The following is a 20234-nucleotide window of genomic DNA, read 5'->3' as shown; positions in this document are numbered from 1 at the left end:
ACTCTTAACCCCTCTCTCTCCTGTTGGGGCTATCGCTGCCCGTTCTCTCTAGCCTGCCTGTCACTCCTAGAGTGACCTGTTACAGTACCTCCTGTACTAGAACACTAGCCTGTTGTTCACCTCCTTACAGAGGGGTCCCAGGCAGAAAGCCCTTCACAAAATGGGTGTCATTCCTTTTTATATTGCAGCACACTGCCACCTAGTGGTTTCTGCTGCATAACAGGGGAAACTCCCTTTTCACACATAAACAGCTAGAACCACGTAAAGGGGAACTAATCCTGAAGGGGCCCAATTCTTTGGGGTCCCTACATAAGTATTAGGCAAGGTAAACACTGAGACCGCAGCCACTTGGTATCTGTCTTATCTTTGCTTTGTGGTATCCCTTAATTCAGTCAGCAAAAACTGAGATAGTTAAATGCAAAGAGGGATATCTCTGCACCTCTTGAATTTTCCTTAAATTATCTCCTGTGCTGTTACACAATTGCTGCTTTCTCTAGAAATTTACCGGTTTGGAAATCTCTTTGGCTCAACCCAGTTACCGATAGGGCAGTGAGCTGAAGGGTATGACCCTCACACATAAACATTTCATATAAACTGCCCCATCCAACTGAGTCTGCACAGTGTCCAGTCTGCACCATGGGCTGTAGAACTCTCTGCCTGTCTCTGCTTTTGCTAGTGGCCGGATCCTACGCCCAACAGTGAGTATAAGTCCCCAAAATCCATATCCCAATGTCCATTCTCTGTCTTAGGGTGTTTGTATTGTTCCATTGCCGCAATTCTGCCAAATATTCCCAATGTCTGAGGTATTAGCCTGTATAGATCTGCTGCACCGACTCTCTGTCTGTCTGTATTATTAGCTTTACTGTCTGTATTTTGGAATCATGGGATTATGGAATTGGAAGCTGTTTTGTCCAACACGTTCATTTTGCTGTGTGCATTTCCCACTGAGTAACCAATTAATTATCTGCCTTGCAAGGGACAAAACATGAACCAAACTCCATGTCTGGTCCTTGCAAGACAGATAACTAGATTACCAGTTCTCAGATAGCCCCCTTGTATAACAGGCTCCCATTTACAAAACACAACAAAGGGTGAAGAGAGGAGTTTGTATACTTGTAATTTACTTATCTTCCTCGCATGAACCAAACCTGGGGTGCATTAAATCTCTGTGATTGCACTATTTAGCTCAAAAAATAACACATTAACATAGATTTTTTGTAATTACAACAACAGAACAAAAGTACTATATATTCAGCAAAAGCACAATGAGAGCAGTTGCCAATCAGATCCCAACACAGATCAGTTTCCCCCTAACTGAGGGGGGTCCTCAATGTAGTGCTGAAGTTTTTGATCACCCTTTCCAAGCCAGGGAATTGGATCCAAATAAAGAGGAGTCCCTATCCTTATTTGCATGTTTAGCAGAAGGAATGCTGGGAATGAAACTCATGCTGATTAGTAAACCATACCCTGCAAGGATGAGTCCCAGTAAGGGTGAAAGTTATCGTACATGGAACTTGATCAGTAACTGCTCCGACTGTGCTGTAACACCCAGTGAGGGAGCTTTAGCCTACAGGATACTCAATAGAAATGGACACGTTAGCAGTTAAACTGGGCTTTCTTGCCAGAATTCCTTCTGCTTTGCATGAACTTGAATTGCTTTTCATGGGATCCGCTCCTTCGGCTCTACATGTATTGAAATGAAAACCCTGCGCTACTCTGTCAAAACTCATCAGTAGTTGGGATCCCCCCAGCAACTGCCCTGCCTGTGCCTTAAACTCAGTGCTTAAGCTTTAGCCTACTTGGGTTCCTTCTCTTATCTTTCCTCTGCAAACTCTACATCAAATGTTTGGCCTTTATCTCATTTTATAGTAGACCTGTCTGTCTTTACAGATTCATATCTTCACCAATATATATTTCTGCCGGGGGGGCCAAGAAAGGAGAGAGACTAGATGATAACAGGGCATGGGTGGTGTGTAACTAGGCCGGGTGTAACCAGACTTTGGACCCAGGTGCTTGATGTTGTTGTTACAGTCATATATAAATGGATCAGATTGATGACACTGTGAGCCCATAGTTAATGGATTCAGTTAGATACATGAGTAGATTTCTGGTTGAGGCTTCTGTACAGGAGAGCAAGGCCTTGTTCTTCTTCATAGGGTCCTATAGAAAGTTGGGTTCTTAAAGGTGCCTACAATACTCTGTGGAGTCCAACAGGAGATAGTGAAAAGGGATGAGGGTCAATTTACTTGCCAATCAGGTCAGGTCTGGCACAGCATTTTCTTTTCTTTGTTTAAAACCAGCACCTCCGCCTCCCTTCCTGTCGTTGTCTTCAACGGGACTTCATTGTTTTGTGGAAGGCAAAATACATTGGGGGCAACAACAGCAACTGCACTCTTTATCAAGATATATAGAACATATGGACATTCTGTGCATTAAGCTGCCAAGCAATGTCCTCCCCTTTAAGCAAAACAGGGATTGTTTGTCCATATATTGTAATATATACAAGCTGCCCAACTGTGTCACACTCACCCCCGGTCTGGCCTACACTCACTCACCCCCGGTCTGGCCTACACTCACTCACCCCCGGTCTGGCCTACACTCACTCACCCCCGGTCTGGCTTACACTCACTCACCCCTGGTCTGGCCTACACTCACTCACCCCCAGTTTGGCCTACACTCACTCACCCCCGGTCTGGCCTACACTCACTCACCCCCGGTCTGGCCTACACTCACTCACCCCCGGTCTGGCCTACACACACTCACCCCCAGTCTGGCCTACACTCACTCACCCCCAGTTTGGCCTACACTCACTCACCCCCGGTCTGGCCTACACTCACTCACCCCCGGTCTGGCCTACACTCACTCACCCCCGGTCTGGCCTACACACACTCACCCCCGGTCTGGCCTACACTCACTCACCCCCGGTCTGGCCAGTCCTACACTCACTCACCCCCGGTCTGGCCTACACTCACTCACCCCCGGTCTGGCCTACACTCGCTCACCCCCGGTCTTGCCAGTCCTACACTCACTCACCCCTGGTCTGGCCAGTCCTACACTCAATCACCCCCAGTCTGACCTGTCCTACACTCACTCATCCCCAGTCTGGCCTGTCCTACACTCAGTCACCCCCGGTCTGACCTGTCCTACACTCACGCACTCCCAGCCTGGCCAGTCCTACACTCACTCACCCCCGGTCTGGCCAGTCCTACACTCACTCACCCCCAGTCTGACCTGTCCTACACTCACTCACCCCCAGTCTGGCCAGTCCTACACTCACTCACCCCCAGTCTGGCCTACACTCACTCACCCTCGATCTGGCCAGTCCTACACTCACTCACCCCCAGTCTGGCCTACACTCACTCACCCCCGGTCTGGCCAGTCCTACACTCACTCACCCCCAGTCTGACCTGTCCTACACTCACTCACCCCCGGGCTGACCTGTCCTACACTCACTCACCCCCAGTCTGGCCAGTCCTACACTCACTCACCCCCGGTCTGGCCTACACTCATTCACCCTCGGTCTGGCCAGTCCTACACTCACTCACCCTCGGTCTGGCCAGTCCTACACTCACTCACCCCCGGGCTGACCTGTCCTACACTCACTCACCCCCAGTCTGGCCAGTCCTACACTCACTCACCCCCAGTCTGGCCAGTCCTACACTCACTCACTATATCTTAGTTGGGATAAAGTACAGGTACTGTTTTATTATTACAGAGAAAAGGGAATCATTTAACCATTAAATAAACCCAATAGGGCTGTTCTGCCCCCAATAAGGGGTAATTATATCTTAGTTGGGATCAAGTACAGGTACTGTTTTATTATTACAGAGAAAAGGGAATCATTTAACCATGAAATAAACCCAATAGGGCTGTTCTGCCCCCAATAAGGATTAATTATATCTTAGTTGGGATCAAGTACAGGTACTGTTTTATTATTACAGAGAAAAGGGAATCATTTAACCATTAAATAAACCCAATAGGGCTATTCTGCCCCCAATAAGGGGTAATTATATCTTAGTTGGGATCAAGTACAGGTACTGTTTTATTATTACAGGGAAAAGGGAATCATTTATCCATTAAATAAACCCAATAGGGCTGTTCTGCCCCCAATAAGGGGTAATTATATCTTAGTTGGGATCAAGTACAGGTACTGTTTTATTATTACAGAGAAAAGGGAATCATTTAACCATGAAATAAACCCAATAGGGCTGTTCTGCCCCCAATAAGGATTAATTATATCTTAGTTGGGATCAAGTACAGGTACTGTTTTATTATTACAGAGAAAAAGGAATCATTTATCCATGAAATAAACCCAATAGGGCTGTTCTGCCCCCAATAAGGGGTAATTATATCTTAGTTGGGATCAAGTACAGGTACTGTTTTATTATTAAAAGGTAAAAGGGAATACTTTTTTAAAAATTGTAATTATTTCATTAAAATAAAGTCTTTGGTCATTCTATAATTTGGAGCTTTCTGAATATAACAGAAGCCTTAATAATACCTGTAGATAAGAATTACATTTCAGGAGGGAATACATAGGCATAAATTACAGCAAATAAGAAACTATATGGCCAATTTTGCTCTGTGCCACCTTGCAGTTGCCAGATGGGCAAATCCATAACCCATAGCAACCAATCAGTGATTGGCTTTTTCAGTTATAGGCAGAACAATGAATGCAACAACTTGGTTGCCATAGGTTACTGCCCATGGACATATTTGCCCCCCACTGTGTTTTAAAGCAAAGCTGGTAGGTACCAATCAGATGCCACTTTTTTGAGTACTGTATGCTTGTGCTTTATAGAACTGTATATAATTGTATTAATGGCTTTATTCCTAAGGTTCTTATGGTTTTATTTATGCTTATAAGTTGGCTCTTAGACTAGGGTGCCTGTACCGTTGGGTAACACAAGAGCTGAGATCCCCCCACTCTTCATTGCACTATTGGCTTCTCACATAATGACCCGTAGGTGTTCTACTATGCGCACTGTTTAATGGGCATAAATGAGCTCTAATACCTTTACCCTTTCTGTAGGCCAAACCCATTGCTCAGAGGTTTTTAATACAAAAGGGAACACATCTGGGGGATATTATAGTAGAGCACTCAAACCATATATCTACCCCACAGATGCACTCTGATAACACCAAGCTTGCTACGTGTAGAGACGGAAGAGACCATTGTGGTAGATGCTCAAGGACACAACTCTGCATTTGAGGCCAACATCCTCATCCAGGACTTCCCTCAGAAGAAACTCAGTCTTGCATCAGCCAAAGTCTCCTTGAATAATAACAATGGGTTTCTTGGAAGTGCCACAGTAAAGGTGAGATGGAATGACACGTGACTCTACCTAAAATGGCTGCCCATGATGCAGCCAGTGAATATATATGGGGCTCTGAAAGGGTCAAATGATGTGTTATTGCGTTTCTGTTGTGTTTGGTAGGGTGAGAGCATTTTGTGTCGTACCCTGTGTAATATGGGAGATGTTCCGCACCTTTACTGTCTGAGTTGTGCCTATATTGTATTAATAGCCTGTCTTCCTCCAGATTCCCTCTGACCAACTCCCCAAAGAGACAAGAAACAATCAGTTTGTGTATGTCAGTGTGAGCTCCGGTTCATGTACACTGGAGAAGGTTGTGCTGTTGCAATACAGCAGCGGCTATATCTTCATTCAGACAGACAAGACTATCTACACCCCAGGATCTAAAGGTAAGGCTGATCATGGCTGCGAATTTTAAAATTCGACTAAACTCATTATCCCATATCCCATATGAAAAGTTGGAGCAGGAAAAAGTCACAGCAAATGCTACTTTTTCCAATTGTTACCGTGAAAACCCAAAAGTTTTGAATTGTTGCACCAAAACCTCTACATTATTGAATTTTTGCAACAAAAACCCAAAGCCTCCAAAGTTTCAAGACAAAAGAAAGATCTTCCAGGAAAGGGTTTGGATTTTTAGACGTTTTGACGAATAGTAAATCTCGGAAAAGGCTAAAAATCCAAATCAATAAAAAATATCTGTTGGTTAGTAAATGGGCCCCAAAGAATCTGTTAAGTATTCATTCTTGGGGTTATGGTTTTCTTTAAATATATATTTTAGTTAAACATTATCTGATTTGGTTCATTGGAGGATTACAAGGAAGCCCAGCAGGCAGCACAGGACTCAATGTAGACAATTATATGAGTGGTTGATGCTGCCTCTCATTGGTAGTGTGGGAGGGTATTGTTGGGAAGAACAGGGGGTGGGGCCTACCATAGCCACAGGCAGTTATGTAGCTGTGGAGGTCACGCTTTGTATTCTCACCAACATACTCAATCTATTTCTCCACAGTTATGTATCGGGTTTTCTCCATGAACTACAAGATGAATCCAATTACAAAACCAATGGTCGTCGAATTTGTGGTAGGTCTTCTGTACTTGTTAGGGTCAGACTGGGGTGGCTGGACACCAGGAAAAAAACCTGCTGTTGGCCCCGTTGACCCAGGCCCAATCCCCTCCTGCCCTCCCCGAATGTGGCAAAAGTAAGTGTGAGGTGCGTGCACGGAAGGGGCACGTAGTGGGTAAGCGGCAGGCAGGGGCCCCTGGGATAGAAGCCCTGGTGGGCCTCGCACACCCCAGTCCAACTCTGGTTCTTGTCTCTTATCAGATTTGCGACTTTTGCCAAATTCAGTACAAAAACAGCAATGGAACCTGCCGGAGGATATTATGGGTTATACAGTATTTTACAGTATTTCTAGTTTTCAGTGACTAAAATATGGTAGCCTTATTGGCCTGGAAGACAGCAAAACTAAGGAATGACAGAATAAATGTATAATAGAAAAAGTCAGCTCCTCTATGGGACTTATTCCACATTTGACCTCATTTGTGTTGATTAAAGTTTTGGTGGGATGGACAATAATTATGTTGTTAGTCATGAGTAGTCATGAGTAGGCAGCTAGAGTCATGAGTAGGCAGCTAGAGTCATCAGTAGTCATGAGTAGGCAGCTTGAGTCATGAGTAGGCAGCTTGAGTCATGAGTAGGCAGCTAGAGTCATGAGTAGACAGCTAGAGTCATGAGTAGGCAGCTAGAGTCATAAGTAGGCAGCTAGAGTCATGAGTAGGCAGCTAGAGTCATAAGTAGGCAGCTAGAGTCATGAGTAGGCAGCTAGAGTCATGAGTAGGCAGCTAGAGTCATGACATTAGTTTAAGAATCATAGCAAAACTTAAGGGGAATTGAGGGGAAGCAGAGAAGAGATCCCCTGCCTCCTATATTATTATTATTATTAGTAGTAGTAGTACTAGTAGTGGTAGTAGTGATAGTATCTTTTTCTGCTATGTTTATATGTTTGTTTCCACATAATAATTGTTTCCTCCAGAAAGATGTCTTTCTTGCTCAGAACTCAACTTCTAGACCAGTGATCCCTAACCAGTGGTTTGTGAGCAACACGTTGCTCCCCAGTCCCTTGGGTTTTTCTCCCAGTGGCCTCAAAGCAGGTGCTTATTTTGAATTCCTGGATTGGAGGCAAGTTTTTGTTGTACTACCAAACAGAGCCTCCTGTAGGCTGCAAGGACATATAGGGGCTGCCAAATAGCCAATCACAGCCCGTATTTGGCACCCTCATGAACATTTTTCATGCTTGTGTTGTTCTCCAACTGTTTTTACATTTAAGTGTTGCTCACAAGTAAAAAAAGGTTGGGGACCCCTGTTCTACACCATGAAGGAGCCTTACTCTATCAATTTATACTTAGTGTTTCAGTTTTTACAGTTTGCCAGACTTTGCCATATGTGCATGTGTTTGGGAAAACTAGATGTACGGCCCTTCTGTATGTTCAGCCATAACTGTGAGTTTAACAAAGGCCTTGTCTCTGTAGAACCCAGATGGCATCGTTGTGATGAGAGAGGCCTTTCACCCTGCCAGCAAATCAGGGATCTTGTCTGAGACATTTGATCTGCCCAAGCTTGTGAGGTAAGGGACTCAGAAAGTTACAATCTTAATACACCCAGACAGACTGACTGGCACACTCACACACACACACACACACACACACACTCACACACACTCACACACACTCACACACACACACTCATACACACTCACACACACTCACACACACACACTCACACACACTCACACACACACACACTCTCACACACACACACACACTCATACACACTCACACACTCACACACACACACACACACACACACACACTCACACACACTCACACACACACACTCACACACACACACTCATACACACTCACACACACACACTCACACACACTCACACACTCACACACACTCACACACTCACACACACACAGTACACTAACACCCTGCCAACACAAACACCAAATATGTAGTCATAAATGGCCATTTACGTGTGAATGCTGTCTCACATTTAAACATCAAGAGAGTTCCGGAATTAGGGCCTAGAAGAAGGAGGACTTAGCAAAAAGTGATAGGAGTTTGGACAACATGGGGTGTCATGAAAATGACCTAACAAGGGAATGCTCAAACACTGGAGAGAAAGTAGTAGTTGCATGATCTCTGCAGGGTAGGTAATTCCAGGTTCTGTAGCTGTTCCTCCATTTGTTGTCACAAAAAGTCCAAATTGCTCTGGGTCCTCTGGATGTATGTCCAGAACGATCCGACTCTGCTGCCACCAAATGTCATGAAAATGACCTAACAAGTGTATGCTCAAACACTGGAGGGAAACCATTTAGCATTTCAGCACTTTATTTTTGTAAAGTCCAATGACATCATACACCGACAAATCATAAAATAGCAAATTATTAGCAATTATCTGCCTATTGTTTCCAATCAGGCCAGGGCAGACGTGTTGGAGCCTTTGGGTATCAGTCCCTAATCTCATCAGAGAGAAATTAAATCAATTCCGCCATTGTTTAAGATAAACCTGTCACATGGCTCCCCCCCAGTGGATGTGGGTTGATGGGGCTCCCCTCAGTAGGGAGAGACCCAGACGCACTGGGAATCAAAGTCGCTTGGGAAGAATGTACAAATCTGCTAGGTTTCAGGTTAAATCCTTAGTTCCATGATGCAGGGGCCAATTCATGCATATTTATATGTTTCCTGCGCTTCTGCCTAATGGAGAATTCAACTCTGATTTGCCTTCCACACAAAGTCTTTCCATTGAGCCCTTGGACTGCAGCAGCTGCATCATGGGGTTTCTCAACCGCTACAAATGCAAAGCCTGGGGGCTTTTGTGTGACCCAAACCCGACGCAAAGGCCCATAAACACCAAATGCCTGCCCTAATACAGCTCTGTTGACATGCTGACCAAGATTTCCAATATAAACATTTCAGTTCTGTAAACTGGACCCCCGTGTTTGACTGCCACGAGGACGCTTCATTTGGGCAGCCGGTTGAAAGCCGGAGAAACCGTGTAGCATTTCAGCACTTTATTTTTGTAAAGTAGTAGTAGTTGCATGATCTCTGCAGGGTAGGTAATTCCAGGTTATGTAGCTGTTCCTCCATTTGTTGTCACAAAAAGTCCAAATTGCTCTGGGTCCTCTGGATGTATGTCCAGAACGATCCGACACTGCTGCCACCAAATGTCATGAAAATGACCTAACAAGTGTATGCTCAAACACTGGAGGGAAACCATGTAGCATTTCAGCACTTTATTTTTGTAAAGTCCAATGACATCATACACCGACAAATCATAAAATAGCAAAGAGGCAGTTCCAAAGTCCCACAGAAGTATATCCACAGTCTGAAGAAAATAATGGCCGCAGAATCACTGAAGCGGTTGATCCGAAGTGCAGGAATCCTTTCCTCTCTCTCTCTGAAGACTGACTCCCAAGCTCTCTTTGGGGCTCTTTTTATGTCCCTGTGGGCCCATCCTCCCAGCAAGCCCCTATAGTTTCTATGCAGGGGTGGAGAGATGTATAGGTACCAGGATAACTGGATTATCTGCCTATTGTTTCCAATCAGGCCAGGGCAGACGTGTTGGAGCCTTTGGGTATCAGTCCCTAATCTCATCAGAGAGAAATTAAATCAATTCCGCCATTGTTTAAGATAAACCTGTCACATGGCTCCCCCCCAGTGGATGTGGGTTGATGGGGCTCCCCTCAGTAGGGAGAGACCCAGACGCACTGGGAATCAAAGTCGCTTGGGAAGAATGTACAAATCTGCTAGGTTTCAGGTTAAATCCTTAGTTCCGTGATGCAGGGGCCAATTCATGCATATTTATATGTTTCCTGCGCCTCTGCCTAATGGAGAATTCAACTCTGATTTGCCTTCCACACAAAGTCTTTCCATTGAGCCCTTGGACTGCAGCAGCTGCATCATGGGGTTTCTCAACCGCTACAAATGCAAAGCCTGGGGGCTTTTGTGCGACCCAAACCCGACGCAAAGGCCCATAAACACCAAATGCCTGCCCTAATACAGCTCTGTTGACATGCTGACCAAGATTTCCAATATAAACATTTCAGTTCTGTAAACTGGACCCCCGTGTTTGACTGCCACGAGGACGCTTCATTTGGGCAGCCGGTTGCACACCCATAACAATATATTCCCCTATGGGCTCAGTAGGTAACACATCATTTGGGGTACAGACATGGCTGTGGTTTTGCAGAGTTTGTCTAGGCTGACATGGTGCTTCCACAATTTCAGGATGAACAAATGCCATAGCCTGGGGTTGTTGAGATACTGGTACCCTAGGTCAGGGGTCCCCAACCGCCGGGCCACGGACCAGTTCCAGGCCGCGGACGGCATGGCAGTGGGCCTCAGCGCCCCCTCCCCCCCAGCGCATTGCATGTATTACGCGCCGCGCCCCGCCCCCCTCGGTCCGTGTAAAAGATTTTGTGCCTCCTACCGGGCCGTGGGGCTAAAAAGGTTGGGAACCCCTGCCCTAGGTGGTTGTGGACATTTGGCCTGTAAATGAGATCCCGAGCCACAACTGAAACACCTCTTAGCTCTGTCTTGCAGCTCCTGGGCTGGCATCCCTGTGGCTGATTGGGTGGTAAAGGCCATTTGTGAGTGACCAGTAGGTATCTTTGGTGTGTAGGCTGAGGTACAAGAGCCTGGCAAAACTGGTCGTCCTTGAAGTAACTGTATACGGCTTTCAAGAAACTTATCTGCCAGTCTTGTGGCTTGATATAGGGTGAGTGGTGCTCAATCCCAAAACCCACACTCGCACTTCAGGGGCACATTGTACAAGAAACTGCTCCATTAAGCAAAGTTGGCGAAGTCCCTCAAGTGTTTTAACCCCACTAGTTCTCAGCCACTGTAGGCTCCTTGCTAAAAGCTCTAAAGGCCAGGCGATAAGTCTCTGGTGAAATGGCATAATTCTCAAGAAGGACTCTTTTAACCTTCTCGTAGTCAGCCCGCTGGTCGTAAGGCAATTCCCTGTAGATGTCACTGGCCTTGCCAGTTAACTTACCTGCCAGGATTTTTGGCCACTCTGCCCGGGGAACATTGTAATCCTCACAAATGATTTCAAAAGTTTCCAGGTAGGAATCAATGCCTTCCTGTCTGTCGTCAAATGTGGGAAAGGTAGCATGTGTTACTTTCACTACCGGTTTGTAGACCTCAGACCTCGGGACAGATTCTGCAGAATCCAATGCAGGCAATTGGGAATTCTGCCTTGTACCCAGAATCTCCTGAAAAGCCAGTTCAAAGACTCGCAGGCAATCTGTAGCAGAAAGACCAGGCCCCAAAACTGTGATCCACCGATTATATCGATCCATCGCAGGATCTGTAACCCTTACCCACTCATCGCCTGCTTCGGAGGCAGAACCCAATGGAGAAGCTGCTGTTTCCTCCTCATTAGATACTAAGTGATCTTCCATAATAATAGGGTAGGTCTGTTGTAGTCTAACTCTCTGGGCATTAGATGCAGCATTCCCATCTTCATTCTGCCACTCTGAATGTAACTCCTGGTAGTAGCATGATCTCTGCAGGGTAGGTAACTCCTGGTAGTAGCATGATCTCTGCAGGGTAGGTAACTCCAGGTTATGTAGCTGTTCCTCCATTTGTTGTCACAAAAAGTCCAAATTGCTCTGGGTCTTCTGGATGTATGTCCAGAATGATCCGACTCCGAGAAATTAAATCTATTCCGCCATTGTTTAAGATAAACCCGTCACATGGGGCATGACTATACATAAGTAGGGGTGCATTTGTGGAACCAGGATGACCTTAATAACAGTAACAGCACTAATGTGGGCTCACCTCTAAATCACGTCTTTAGCAGCCATTGCCCCAAAACATTTTATGGAAATCAGAACTCATTTTACAGCCTTGTCCTGGGAACGGCCACATTTAATGTTGTACTTAGTGCTCATGATAATTACATACTGGGTTCTTTTCATTTGTTTCTCAGCTGTTTTCATAGAATTAAGGAATAAGACACCAATTGCACTTCTCCTAGAACCTGACCAAGACCACACGTACACGTATGTTTAACTCCTCCAATAGTACAGATGGGTCACACATCTCTGATGAGAGCCTAAGGTGCATGAAGACCAAGAGGTACAGATGGTGTTTAAATATAATATAGTCTTCAATTCCAGCACCAAGTAGAATTTAGCAGATCATCCCTCAGTCCTGAGGAGCAAGCAAGGATAACTGCAGTAGCAATTGTAGAGAATTCCTTCTTTCCACCCCTTCCCTGAGCCTCTAGCACTGACCCTTACCATATTTACTTGACTCTGGTGTTCCTGAGCTTTACAGGGGAGGGGGATAGGAAGCAAATGGCTGCTAGGTCCCAATACCATCAGGATGCAGATCTATCTCTTGCAATATATGCCTGGCCCCTTTGCTCCAGTGGGCTTAAGCCTCCCATTAATTATTAATGAAGTCAGCCTTGGTCAGTCCCACCACCCCGAATTATTCCACTTCATCAACCACAGCACCATTGCCTGAAGGGACAACATTTGGACAAGAACTCAAAGTTTCCAATTAAACGGACATTCAAGGGAAATGCTGTCAGAGCATGATGGGTGGTTTTGTTCACACACATACACACTCAGTATTCTATTGGATACAATTGGCAAATAACCATATCTCCTTTGTATCTGTACTAATAAATTGGCAGCGTCGGGATATGGACCGTCTCAGCAAAGTATGAAGACACCCCTCAGAAGAATTACACCACCAATTTTGAAGTGAAGGAATATGGTAAGTAGATATTTTCTGCAACACAGCATGGCGTTGCCTCAAACATCACATGGTACAGACAGAAGGGAACCACAAAACTATGAGTTGGGAAGTTATTTATATTGTATCTGTAGTGGAAGTGCTAAGCAGAACCCAATCTGGGTTGCCAACTGGCTGGCAGGGCTGTATTTAGATCCGGTGTCGGCCCTAACTACACCCCTAGGTTGCAGGAAATAGCGCCGCACATTCCCACTATAGTCATGGGATCCCTCACCCCCAGCTCCACCGCCAGATTTGGCCAGGAATTTTTTTTATATTATTGATTATATAACCACCCAAGAGCTACCCCCCTAAGACTGCCTATATATATAGATACAGGCCTGCTGGCCAGGATTAAAGTGGCCTGGTCTGTAAAAACAATTACTGATGCCAATGTTATTGATAGGGAAAAAGTTTAAAAAGAAAGGGAGGCCAGTATTTTTTATAGAGAAGTTGGCAACCCCACCCAATCAGAATTGCCACTTTATAGCACTGGACACCTGTAGTTTTAGCTTTTTTTATTCAGCTAAAGCAGTTTTATTTTTCTCTTTGCAGTTCTGCCCACAATAGAAGTCATTCTGAAGCCAGAAAATAGTTTCTATTATACTTCTTCTGAGACATTTTCAGTGAATATTGAGGCACAGTGAGTACTTGTAAATAGATTTATTTCTCTGCTATAGGGGTCAGTGACACTCAGTGAGTATCTGTGCAGGGTGAGTGGGGGTATAGGGGTCAGTGACACTCAGTGAGTATCTGTGCAGGGTGAGTGGGGGGTATAGGGGTCAGTGACACTCAGTGAGTATCTGTGCAGGGTGAGTGGGGGTATAGGGGTCAGTGACACTCAGTGAGTATCTGTGCAGGGTGAGTGGGGGGTATAGGGGTCAGTGACACTCAGTGAGTATCTGTGCAGGGTGAGTGGGGGTATAGGGATCAGTGACACTCAGTGAGTATCTGTGCAGGGTGAGTGGGGGTATAGGGGTCAGTGACACTCAGTGAGTATCTGTGCAGGGTGAGTGGGGGTATAGGGGTCAGTGACACTCAGTGAGTATCTGTGCAGGGTGAGTGGGGGTATAGGGGTCAGTGACACTCTGAGTATCTGTGCAGGGTGAGTGGGGGGTATAGGGGTCAGTGACACTCAGTGAGTATCTGTGCAGGGTGAGTGGGGGTATAGGGGTCAGTGACACTCAGTGAGTATCTGTGCAGGGTGAGTGGGGGGTATAGGGATTAGTGACACTCAGTGAGTATCTGTGCAGGGTGAGTGGGGGTATAGGGGTCAGTGACACTCAGTGAGTATCTGTGCAGGGTGAGTGGGGGGTATAGGGGTCAGTGACACTCAGTGAGTATCTGTGCAGGGTGAGTGGGGGTATGGGGGTCAGTGACACTCAGTGAGTATTTGTGTAGGGTGAGTGGGGGGTATAGGGATCAGTGGCACTCAGTGAGTATCTGTGCAGGGTGAGTGGGGGGTATAGGGGTCAGTGACACTCAGTGAGTATCTGTGCAGGGTGAGTGGGGGGTATAGGGGTCAGTGACACTTAGTGAGTATTTGTGTAGGGTGAGTGGGGGGTATAGGGATCAGTGGCACTCAGTGAGTATCTGTGCAGGGTGAGTGGGGGGTATAGGGGTCAGTGACACCCCGGGGGCTAATATCAGCTCTATGTGCCCAGCTACCTGTTTGGGAGGCCTGTGGAAGGACACGCGTTCGTGCTCTTTGGGGTACAGAAGGACGGCACAAGGACAGGAATCCCAGAGTCTCTAGCGAGAGTACAGGTAGCACAGATTCCATTTCTCTATAACACCAAATGAGGGGCCCTGAGGTGCAAGGATACATTTTCTGTGGCCATGGGAGGCAGGTTTGGTGGGAGGACATGTGTCAAGGGCAGGAGGGGTGTGTGGGGTCAGGCTGGGGTGGTCGGGGTTCTGAGATGGCAGCTGGTGGGCCCGGCACATCCCAGTCCTTTACTGTGTGTTTTCCATTCAAGTGAACAGGAAGTGGCAGTGGGAGGTTTGGGCACAATACACACCTGCCCTCAGCCTTAGTCATACTACAGGTAGAGCTATCTACTCCCCCTAGGTCTCTGAGTCCTAAACCTACAGATAATAAGATTATTCTTAATGTCAGACTTCTTGCCATTACCGCTTGGGGTGAAAGCTCTGAAATGGCCGCCAAACTGAGCAACCTTGGGGCTATTCTAACGGGTACATGGATCCATATATGCCTCAGTACACTTGCCCACCTTGCTCTAATGAGCTGTGCAAGCTATGAATCCAAGGGTACCCAGAAGCCACCAGCAGTCTGGGCCTGGCATAAATGCTGGGGTTCCATTAGTCACTTGCCTCTGTAGCCACAGATCACATTGCACCAAGTGAATCTTGCGCTATTGACACCATGTACCGGAAGTGATAGCACTGGCCCACAAATGCATAAAGAGGAAACTTTTTTCACGATGGAGGCAAATTTACAACCATATCGGTACATTGGAAAGTAGCAGGAGAACCTACTGAGTGGGTCCCCATTAATATACTGGGATTTTACATGCTAATGTGAATCCAAATTGGGCTCTTACCACATTTCACTGCATCCATAAATGAGTCCTGCTGTTCTCTAATTTGTGTTGCACCTCCTTTACTCAGATTAATGAAGGTGAAGGACGTGCTGAGCTGAAAGGGGTACACCTTCGGAAGTATCTTAATGCAGTTGAGATGTTGAACTACAAGTTATATATGACAGTCTCTGTGGTCACTGCAACAGGTAAGAACTGAAAAACTTTCCCATCATTTTATACAGTTGTATGAGTTGGGAGGGTACAGTTGTATGAGTTGGGAGGGTACAGGTGTATGAGTTGGGAGGGTACAGGTGTATGAGTTGGGAGGGTACAGGTGTATGAGTTGGGAGGGTACAGGTGTATGAGTTGGGGGGTACAGGTGTATGAGTTGGGAGGGTACAGGTGTATGAGTTGGGGGGTACAGGTGTATGAGTTGGGAGGGTACAGGTGTATGAGTTGGGGGGTACAGGTGTATGAGTTGGGAGGGTACAGGTGTATGAGTTGGGAGGGTACAGGTGTATGAGTTGGGAGGGTACAGGTGTATGAGTTGGGAGGGTACAGGTGTATGAGTTGGGAGGGTACAGGTGTATGAGTTGGGAGGGTACAGGTGTATGAGTTGGGGGGTACAGGTGTATGAGTTGGGGGGTACAGGTGTATGAGTTGGGAGGGTACAGGTGTATGAGTTGGGAGGGTACAGGTGTATGAGTTGGGGGGTACAGGTGTATGAGTTGGGAGGGTACAGGTGTATGAGTTGGGAGGGTACAGGTGTATGAGTTGGGAGGGTACAGGTGTATGAGTTGGGGGGTACAGGTGTATGAGTTGGGGGGTACAGGTGTATGAGTTGGGAGGGTACAGGTGTATGAGTTGGAGGGTACAGGTGTATGAGTTGGGAGGGTACAGGTGTATGAGTTGGGAGGGTACAGGTGTATGAGTTGGGAGGGTACAGGTGTATGAGTTGGGAGGGTACAGGTGTATGAGTTGGGAGGGTACAGGTGTATGAGTTGGGAGGGTACAGTTGTATGAGTTGGGAGGGTACAGGTGTATGAGTTGGGAGGGTACAGGTGTATGAGTTGGGGGGTACAGGTGTATGAGTTGGGAGGGTACAGGTGTATGAGTTGGGAGGGTACAGGTGTATGAGTTGGGAGGGTACAGGTGTATGAGTTGGGGGTACAGGTGTATGAGTTGGAGGGTACAGGTGTATGAGTTGGGAGGGTACAGGTGTATGAGTTGGGAGGGTACAGGTGTATGAGTTGGGAGGGTACAGGGGTATGAGTTGGGAGGGTACAGGTGTATGAGTTGGGAGGGTACAGGTGTATGAGTTGGGAGGGTACAGGTGTATGAGTTGGGAGGGTACAGGTGTATGAGTTGGGAGGGTACAGGTGTATGAGTTGGGAGGGTACAGGTGTATGAGTTGGGAGGGTACAGGTGTAGAACTGTGGGTCAGATCTCCCCAGCCGTCTGTACCAACTGTACGTCTCTCGCAGGCACCGACATGGTAGAAGCTCAGTTGGAGGAAATCTATATCGTCTCATCTCCTTACAGAATCCTCTTCAGCAAATCCCCCCAGTATTTCAAGCCTGGATTGTCTTACGATTTAACGGTAATTTCCTGTCTGAACTTCCCAGAGCCAGAGACTCACGAGCGGTTGTTCCATAATATATAGTAACCAGATTATCTGATAATATCTTTATGTTGGGATCTGCATAGTAACCAGGGTGAGTAACTATACCGCTACTGATTGGCCATAACAGAAAGCCAGTGACTGTGCCTTCTCCTTCAATGGCTTCCCCTATGGGTACAACTGGTGAGTTTATATAAACAAAGCTGCTGTGTAGCCCCGGGGGCAGCCGTTCCTGCACTGGTACAGCTCGGGTGTTTGCTACAGAAACCCTACTATAGTTTATATAAATACCCCGCTGTGTAGCCCCGGGGGCAGCCATTCCTGCACTGGTACAGCTGGGGTGTTTGCTACAGAAACCCTACTATAGTTTATATAAATACCCCGCTGTGTAGCCCCGGGGGCAGCCATTCCTGCACTGATACAGCTGGGGTGTTTGCTACAGAAACCCTACTATAGTTTATATAAATACCCCGCAGTGTAGCCCCGGGGGCAGCCATTCCTGCACTGGTACAGCTGGGGTGTTTGCTACAGAAACCCTACTATAGTTTATATAAATACCCCGCTGTGTAGCCCCGGGGGCAGCCATTCCTGCACCGGTACAGCTGGGGTGTTTGCTACAGAACCCCTACTATAGTTTATATAAATACCCCGCTGTGTAGCCCCGGGGGCAGCCATTCCTGCACTGGTACAGCTGGGGTGTTTGCTACAGAAACCCTACTACAGCCGTTCAAAGAAGAAAAGGAACAGGTTACGTAGCAGATTACAGATAAGCTCTGTAGCATATAATGGGTTTTTATCTGTCATCTGCTATGTGACCTGTACCTTTTCTCCTCTGAACGGCTGCCCCCGAGGCTACACAGCGGGGTATTTATATAAACTATAGTAGGGTTTATGTAGAAAACACCCCAGCTGTACCAGTGCAGGAACGGCTGCCCCCGGGGCTACACAGCGGGGTATTTATATAAACTATAGTAGGGTTTATGTAGAAAACACCCCAGCTGTACCAGTGCAGGAACGGCTGCCCCCGGGGCTACACAGCGGGGTATTTATATAAACTATAGTAGGGTTTCTGTAGCAAACACCCCAGCTGTACCAGTGCAGGAATGGCTGCCCCCCCAGGGCTACACAGCGGGGTATTTATATAAACTATAGTAGGGTTTCTGTAGCAAACACCCCAGCTGTACCAGTGCAGGAATGGCTGCCCCTGGGGCTACACAGCGGGGTATTTATATAAACTATAGTAGGGTTTCTGTAGCAAACACCCCAGCTGTACCAGTGCAGGAATGGCTGCCCCCGGGGCTACACAGCGGGGTATTTATATAAACTATAGTAGGGTTTCTGTAGCAAACACCCCAGCTGTACCAGTGCAGGAATGGCTGCCCCCGGGGCTACACAGCGGGGTATTTATATAAACTATAGTAGGGTTTCTGTAGCAAACACCCCAGCTGTACCAGTGCAGGAATGGCTGCCCCCGGGGCTCCACAGCGGGGTATTTATATAAACTATAGTAGGGTTTCTGTAGCAAACACCCCAGCTGTACCAGTGCAGGAATGGCTGCCCCCGGGGCTCCACAGCGGGGTATTTATATAAACTATAGTAGGGTTTCTGTAGCAAACACCCCAGCTGTACCGGTGCAGGAACGGCTGCCCCCGGGGCTACACAGCGGGGTATTTATATAAACTATAGTAGGGTTTCTGTAGCAAACACCCCAGCTGTAGCAGTGCAGGAATGGCTGCCCCTGGGGATACACAGCGGGGTATTTATATAAACTATAGTAGGGTTTCTGTAGCAAACACCCCAGCTGTACCAGTGCAGGAATGGCTGCCCCCGGGGCTACACAGCGGGGTATTTATATAAACTATAGTAGGGTTTATGTAGAAAACACCCCAGCTGTACCAGTGCAGGAATGGCTGCCCCCAGGGCTACACAGCGGGGTACTTATATAAACTATAGTAGGGTTTCTGTAGCAAACACCCCAGCTGTACCAGTGCAGGAATGGCTGCCCCCCCGGGGCTACACAGCGGGGTATTTATATAAACTATAGTAGGGTTTCTGTAGCAAACACCCCAGCTGTACCAGTGCAGGAATGGCTGCCCCTGGGGCTACACAGCGGGGTATTTATACAAACTACAGTAGGGTTTATGTAGAAAAAACCCCAGCTGTACCAGTGCAGGAATGACTGCCCCCAGGGCTACACAGCGGGGTACTTATATAAACTATAGTAGGGTTTCTGTAGCAAACACCCCAGCTGTACCGGTGCAGGAATGGCTGCCCCCGGGGCTACACAGCGGGTTATTTATATAAACTATAGTAGGGTTTCCGTAGCAAACACCCCAGCTGTACCAGTGCAGGAATGGCTGCCCCCGGGGCTACACAGCAGGGTATTTATATAAACTATAGTAGGGTTTCTGTAGCAAACACCCCAGCTGTACCAGTGCAGGAATGGCTGCCCCGGGGCTACACAGCGGGGTATTTATATAAACTATAGTAGGGTTTCTGTAGCAAACACCCCAGCTGTACCAGTGCAGGAATGGCTGCCCCCCCGGGGCTACACAGCGGGGTATTTATATAAACTATAGTAGGGTTTCTGTAGCAAACACCCCAGCTGTAGCAGTGCAGGAATGGCTGCCCCTGGGGCTACACAGCGGGGTATTTATATAAACTATAGTAGGGTTTCTGTAGCAAACACCCCAGCTGTACCAGTGCAGGAATGGCTGCCCCCGGGGCTACACAGCGGGGTATTTATATAAACTATAGTAGGGTTTATGTAGAAAACACCCCAGCTGTACCAGTGCAGGAATGGCTGCCCCCAGGGCTACACAGCGGGGTACTTATATAAACTATAGTAGGGTTTCTGTAGCAAACACCCCAGCTGTACCAGTGCAGGAATGGCTGCCCCCCCGGGGCTACACAGCGGGGTATTTATATAAACTATA

General features: G+C 47.1%; 1 protein-coding gene across 2 annotated transcripts in view; it reads left to right on the top strand.

Annotated features, from left to right (window-relative positions):
• The first annotated feature begins 592 nt into the window (after positions 1 to 592).
• Positions 593 to 20234, top strand: part of LOC100497762 (complement C3) — an 85790-nt gene continuing 66148 nt past the window's right edge. The window contains exons 1-10 of one of the 2 annotated variants that reach the window (XM_031899474.1): positions 593 to 698; positions 5126 to 5318; positions 5542 to 5704; positions 6325 to 6395; positions 7845 to 7939; positions 13034 to 13116; positions 13690 to 13777; positions 14799 to 14901; positions 15766 to 15883; positions 17162 to 17277. In XM_031899474.1, the coding sequence (XP_031755334.1) occupies positions 637 to 698; positions 5126 to 5318; positions 5542 to 5704; positions 6325 to 6395; positions 7845 to 7939; positions 13034 to 13116; positions 13690 to 13777; positions 14799 to 14901; positions 15766 to 15883; positions 17162 to 17277 (1092 nt within the window). In that variant the 5' untranslated portion in view covers positions 593 to 636. The remainder of the gene's footprint in view (positions 699 to 5125; positions 5319 to 5541; positions 5705 to 6324; positions 6396 to 7844; positions 7940 to 13033; positions 13117 to 13689; positions 13778 to 14798; positions 14902 to 15765; positions 15884 to 17161; positions 17278 to 20234) is intronic. The other variant, XM_031899475.1, reaches the window with a different exon arrangement.

This window comes from Xenopus tropicalis, chromosome 3, assembly GCF_000004195.4.
Source record: "Xenopus tropicalis strain Nigerian chromosome 3, UCB_Xtro_10.0, whole genome shotgun sequence".
Taxonomy (NCBI): Eukaryota; Metazoa; Chordata; class Amphibia; order Anura; family Pipidae; genus Xenopus; species Xenopus tropicalis.
Note: the sequence above shows the minus strand (reverse complement) of the source record. Positions and strands in the feature narration are given on the sequence as shown.